The sequence below is a fragment of the Myotis davidii genome, unplaced genomic scaffold (genome assembly GCF_000327345.1).
Source record: "Myotis davidii unplaced genomic scaffold, ASM32734v1 scaffold97, whole genome shotgun sequence".
Lineage (NCBI taxonomy): Eukaryota > Metazoa > Chordata > Mammalia > Chiroptera > Vespertilionidae > Myotis > Myotis davidii.
Genome location: NW_006289392.1, coordinates 4,169,391 through 4,174,187, shown reverse-complemented (window position 1 = coordinate 4,174,187; position 4,797 = coordinate 4,169,391). Strand labels below are relative to the sequence as shown.

The 4,797-nt window shown below is 58.6% G+C and overlaps 1 protein-coding gene across 1 annotated transcript in view; it reads left to right on the top strand.

Annotated features, from left to right (window-relative positions):
• BACE1 (beta-site APP-cleaving enzyme 1) overlaps positions 1–4,797 on the top strand; it is a 46,440-nt gene that overhangs the window by 31,436 nt on the left and 10,207 nt on the right. The window contains exon 2 of the mRNA XM_006761560.2: positions 3,595–3,683. Within this exon, the coding sequence (XP_006761623.1) occupies positions 3,595–3,683 (89 nt within the window). The remainder of the gene's footprint in view (positions 1–3,594; positions 3,684–4,797) is intronic.

Sequence of the window (4,797 nt, the reverse complement as noted above, 5' to 3'; positions counted from 1 at the left end):
TTTCCTCCTTTGCCATGGCTCTCTGGGCAAAACAAGTCATGTGGCCTAGCCCAGCGTCAGTGTCAGAGGGGATCCCACCAGGGCAGGCAGACGGGGTGTGAGTCCTTAGTGTAACAATCTACCATACATTCCTTCTCCCAAGTGGAGATTCGGGAAGGTCAAGGAGATGAGAGAGCAGACGTGGGCTTGGTCAGACCAGTGGATCCTGGTCCTGGCTTTGGGGCTCATGGTATAACAGGGGTCAGTTTGCCGACTCACACTAGTTCTCAGTGTCCTCAGTCAAATGGAAGATGCCACATCTCAGTTTAGCAACAAGGCTTGTTATCTGAGAGGATAAGAGCGCTTCTCCCCTTACCTCTGAGGCCCACTCAGAAGGAAATAGACCAGGAGAATTAGAAATAGGATCATGTGGATTATAGCTCCTCCCCAGAGGCTTGCAAAGGGGTAAGACCTTGGGGTGGGCAGCCAGGGAAGGCTGTGGATCTTAGTAACAGATCTCTCTGGGTTGGAAAGAGCCCCCCCTCCAGCTAATGGACAGTTGGCTCCTGGAGTCTCTTTTTATCCAGAAAGTCTGCTAGAGTTGGGCCAAGGCAGCTGGGATTTGGGGGACAAAGACTTACCCTGAACTCCCCAGCTTGGTCCCTCTCTCATCAGGCAAGCTTATTGCTGGAGATTCCCCGGGGCCTCGCCTGCAGAGGTGCCTTTCCCTGCAGGCTTGTTAGCACCTCCCAGGAAGCTGCCTTCCAGGTGCCCAGGGGTGCCCGTGTTTGTTAAGTAATTGGCACTGACCTGGCTCTGACCCCCAGGCTTCGGTCCCTGTGCATCTAAAGACAGTAGCTACAGACTCCTGAGGCGGCAGATGGGGAACAAGTCGGATGGCTTCAGGACCCCAGGCGCCTGGAGATTGGCATCCTGTGTCAAACCCGGGCACCTGGTGAGTTAGAGCCACACCTACCGCCCCAAAACTCCCAGTTTGGGAGTCAACTGAGGGATCCCCTCTGCACCCAAAATAGGGGGCCGAGGAGCTCGTTCCCATTTCTTTTCCTTTAGCCATTTGTTAACTCAAGCAACCAGTATCGCCAGGCCCTGTGATACCCACTTGAGACACACTGGGAACACAGGAGGAGGGGGTCAGTGTAAAACTGAAGCGCCAAGTTCTGTGGAAGCATTTTAACAAGAGAGTATGCCCTGGTCTGTCTCCCTCCGGAAGTCTCTTTAGAGCTCAAGCTGAAGGGTCAGAGGAGGTGAGTGGACAGAACTGGAGGTCAGAGTGGCAAGGAGCAGAGGGCTTGGGGAGCACGGGCAAGCTACCCTGGATACGCAGGCAGGACTGGATCATGAAATGTTAGTGCTTTAAACTTTTCTTTCTTTTTTTAAACATATATTTTTTATTGATTTCAAAAAGGAAGGGAGAGGGAGGGAGAGAGAGAAACATCAATGATAAGAATCATCAATCAGCTGCCCCCTGCATGCCCCCTATTGGGGATGGAGCCCGAAACCCTGGCATGTGCCCCCAACCAGATCTAACCTGGTGACCTATTGGTGCATAGGACCATGCTCAGTCCACTCAGTCACACTAGCCAGGCCTTCAGGGGTGGCTGTGCTCTGCCCAGCAGATTCCAGGATGAAATGAGGAGAGCTTGGCCTCGGGTGGCAGGGGAGAGGGCAGCGAATGAATAAATGCAGGAGACTTTAGGATGGCTAACCGCACAGGACTGGCTGAGGACTGGCGAGGAAGAGGATGTGTTAGATGGCTCTGAAGTTGCTGACTGAGGGAAGAGATGGCTGGGGGTGCCATTCGCTAATACGGGGAACACTGGGAAAATACCGATGGGCAGGACCGCGCAAGGTCAGCTTGGGCACCCTACATTCCAGGTGCCTCTGATGCAGTGTGATGTTGCTTCTAGGGGTGCGGGGGTGCGGGGGGGTATAAGCTTAGGAGTCATTGGCCGAGAGGTGGGAACCGTGGGTTGCAGCCAAGGGCGAGATGATGGAGAGAGAGAGTACAGCAGGGAGGAAGGGGCCAAAGGCGAGGCTTGAGAAGTGAGCCTGCACCGCAGACAGAGCTACGGACCAGACAGGGTGCGGGGACTGACGACTTTGGTTGTGAAGGGAGAGAAGGGGGAGGAGGGTGGGGGGGGAGCTGGAGGCGGATGTGAGATTTAAAAGATTTAAAAAAACAAAGAGACTAAAGCATTTGTAAATGCCAATAGGAAGACTCCAGAGGATTCAGGGTGGTCAGGGCACGCGCGGTGGCTGGGAGCCCTGAGACTGGGATAGTGAATGGGGGCGGGGGTCTGAGGAGCTAGGAGGGAGCCGCCCCACCCTTCAGGAGGAGGGACCTCCGAGAGGACCGGCCCGGGGCGGTGAGGCTGCTGGGGCAGGTGTGGAGGCCTGCGCACAGGCTGGGCGCCCCTCCCGTGGCTGGCCCCTGGCCCCGACTGCCCTGTTTCCTGGTGAGTGTGGGCTCAGGGCTGAAGCTTCTGCAAATTCGTAAGGACCGGAAACCCCTCTCTCGGGCAGGACCGCACTGCGAAGGGCAGCCAGACAGCCGGACGTTTGCCAACGAGGAAATGGCACCTGCTTCTTATGGTCCCCATTTTCTCGTGAGGATGGAGAGCGGAGGCCACAGAGCAGGGGTGGCCGGGACTGGTGAGGGTGGGGAGCCCAGGGGGTCCTTCCTCCAGGGCGGGACCCCTTTGAGGTGAAAGGGGGAGACCCTCCTCAGACCAGGAGGAAGGCTGGAGGGGTGGCCTACAGAGAGCCCCCTCCCTGCAGTGGGAAGGAGGGCGGTCGGGAGCAGCGGGGACAGGGAGCCCAGATAAAGCTCTGTTGTGTAACACGTGGGCACGTTTTCCTGGGGTCAGCCGGCCACGCATCCCAGGCCACTGTACCCGCAGAGCCATGGGGTCCTGGGTTGTGGAGGCGCCTCTTTCTTGGGGGTCCCGTGCTAGCAGCATCCCTGCCACCTGAGGCCACGCTCCGGTGCTGGGAGCAGAGCGGCAGGTGGGGCAGAGGGGGGGGTGAAGAGCCACTTCAGTCATTATCTGATATCCGGCTGACATGGCAGCTCTGAGCCTCCAGCTCTATGGATCCCCTGGAAGCTCAGTGTCTGGAGCCGGCGCCGGGAGACCCGGGAGGGGGCAGGAGAAGCGGGGAGGGGCAGAGGGACATGGGAGCCAGCCCAGAAGCGGGGCCAGCAGGACGCCCAGCGGGGTCAGAGGCCCTCTCCCCTTGCCGGTGCCAGCTCCTGACAGCTGGCAGGGTCCAGCCAGGTGGCCTGCGGGGGACACGCTTCCTCGGAGAACCAGAGAGGAAGGAGGGGCGAGTTCTAAAGACAGAATGGACCGGGGGTGGGGGAGGCGAGAGGCGACAGGGACAGACAACACCCCCCACACACTGCGGCTCTAACGACACAGAAAATGCCATGATTCTCCAGGGGAGGCAGAGACACGGTTTCTGAGGCCTGAGGCCCTGCTAAGGCCACAGGACACGTCCTGCCTGGTGGACACTCCTCTTGGGACACTCTGCAGGGAGGCTGAGCGGGAGTCAGGCCCCGTGTCAGTGACCCGCGCTCTCCCCTCCCTCTCGCAGCTCAACATCCTGGTGGACACGGGCAGCAGCAACTTCGCAGTGGGGGCCGCGCCCCACCCGTTCCTGCATCGCTACTACCAGAGGCAGCTGTGAGTCCAGGAGCTGGAGGGGAGAACTGCGCCAGCGCAGGGCCAAGGGGGGTCCGGGGAGAGAGGCTCCTAGTATCCTTCCTGCCGGGGAAGGGGAGAGAAGAAGTGACGTGAGCAGGACAGCTGAGTGGGGTGTGGGTTTGAGGGGTGTACTGTGGGAAAGGGTAAATTGAGAGGCAGCCAGGAAGTTCTTTGGGGTGGAGAGCAGGCAGCCACCTGTGCAGGGGAATAAGCTCTGAGCAACCCCTGGGTCCCCTTCTCTCCTGAATGGGAGGCGGGGCCCTCGCTCCACAGCCTCCCATCTCGGTTTCAAGGCAACGCCAACCAAGTGTAGGGTGAGCAGGCTGCAGTGAGGGCGCCTGCCGTGTTCTCGCCCAGGGGTCACTCTTGGTGGCTCTGCACCATTCACGGGAGTGGAGAGCGAGTCTTCCAGAAACCCCTGTGCCTGGACCAGTGTCAGGACTGTGGGCTGGACCTCCTCCTCCCCGTCAGCCAGAGACCAGCGCCGGGATTTAGAAACTGGTGGGAGGGAGGGTCGAAGTGGATCTTTAAGGTAAGAGGCTGCGAGGGATCCTCGAAGCAGGACATGGATGTCTGAGGCATCTGTGTGTGAGCAGAGGCTTAAATCCCATTCATGGACTTCCAGGATGATGCCAAAGCCACCTCCCCACTGCTGCCTCCCCTCAATTCCCTGTCTGGAGGAAACAGTCAGGGCGCAGGGCCTCAGGGTCGATGAAAGGGAACTCGTGTAGGTCCTTGTCCCAGGCCTGTGCCTGTCCATCACACTCACACACACATACACACATGCGCTGGTCAGCGGTGCAATTTCACCCAGGTAGGGGTGCTGATGGGCATGTCCCACACATGTAGATGGTGTGTAACCTACATGCTCGGTTGAGATGCTGTGCCAACCCCTTCTCTGGAAGAACTTGTTGTAGAGGCTCCACATTTACCCCTTGGCACTTGGTCTACCACTCGGATGGCACTGCTGGATCCCAAGGCAGCAGGAGAATCAATGGCTCCTTTTCTCTGGGAGCTTGACAGAGCTGGGATGGGTGAGAAAGAGATGCCACTAGCTGTCCCTGCAGCAGCAGCAAGTACAATACACAAATAA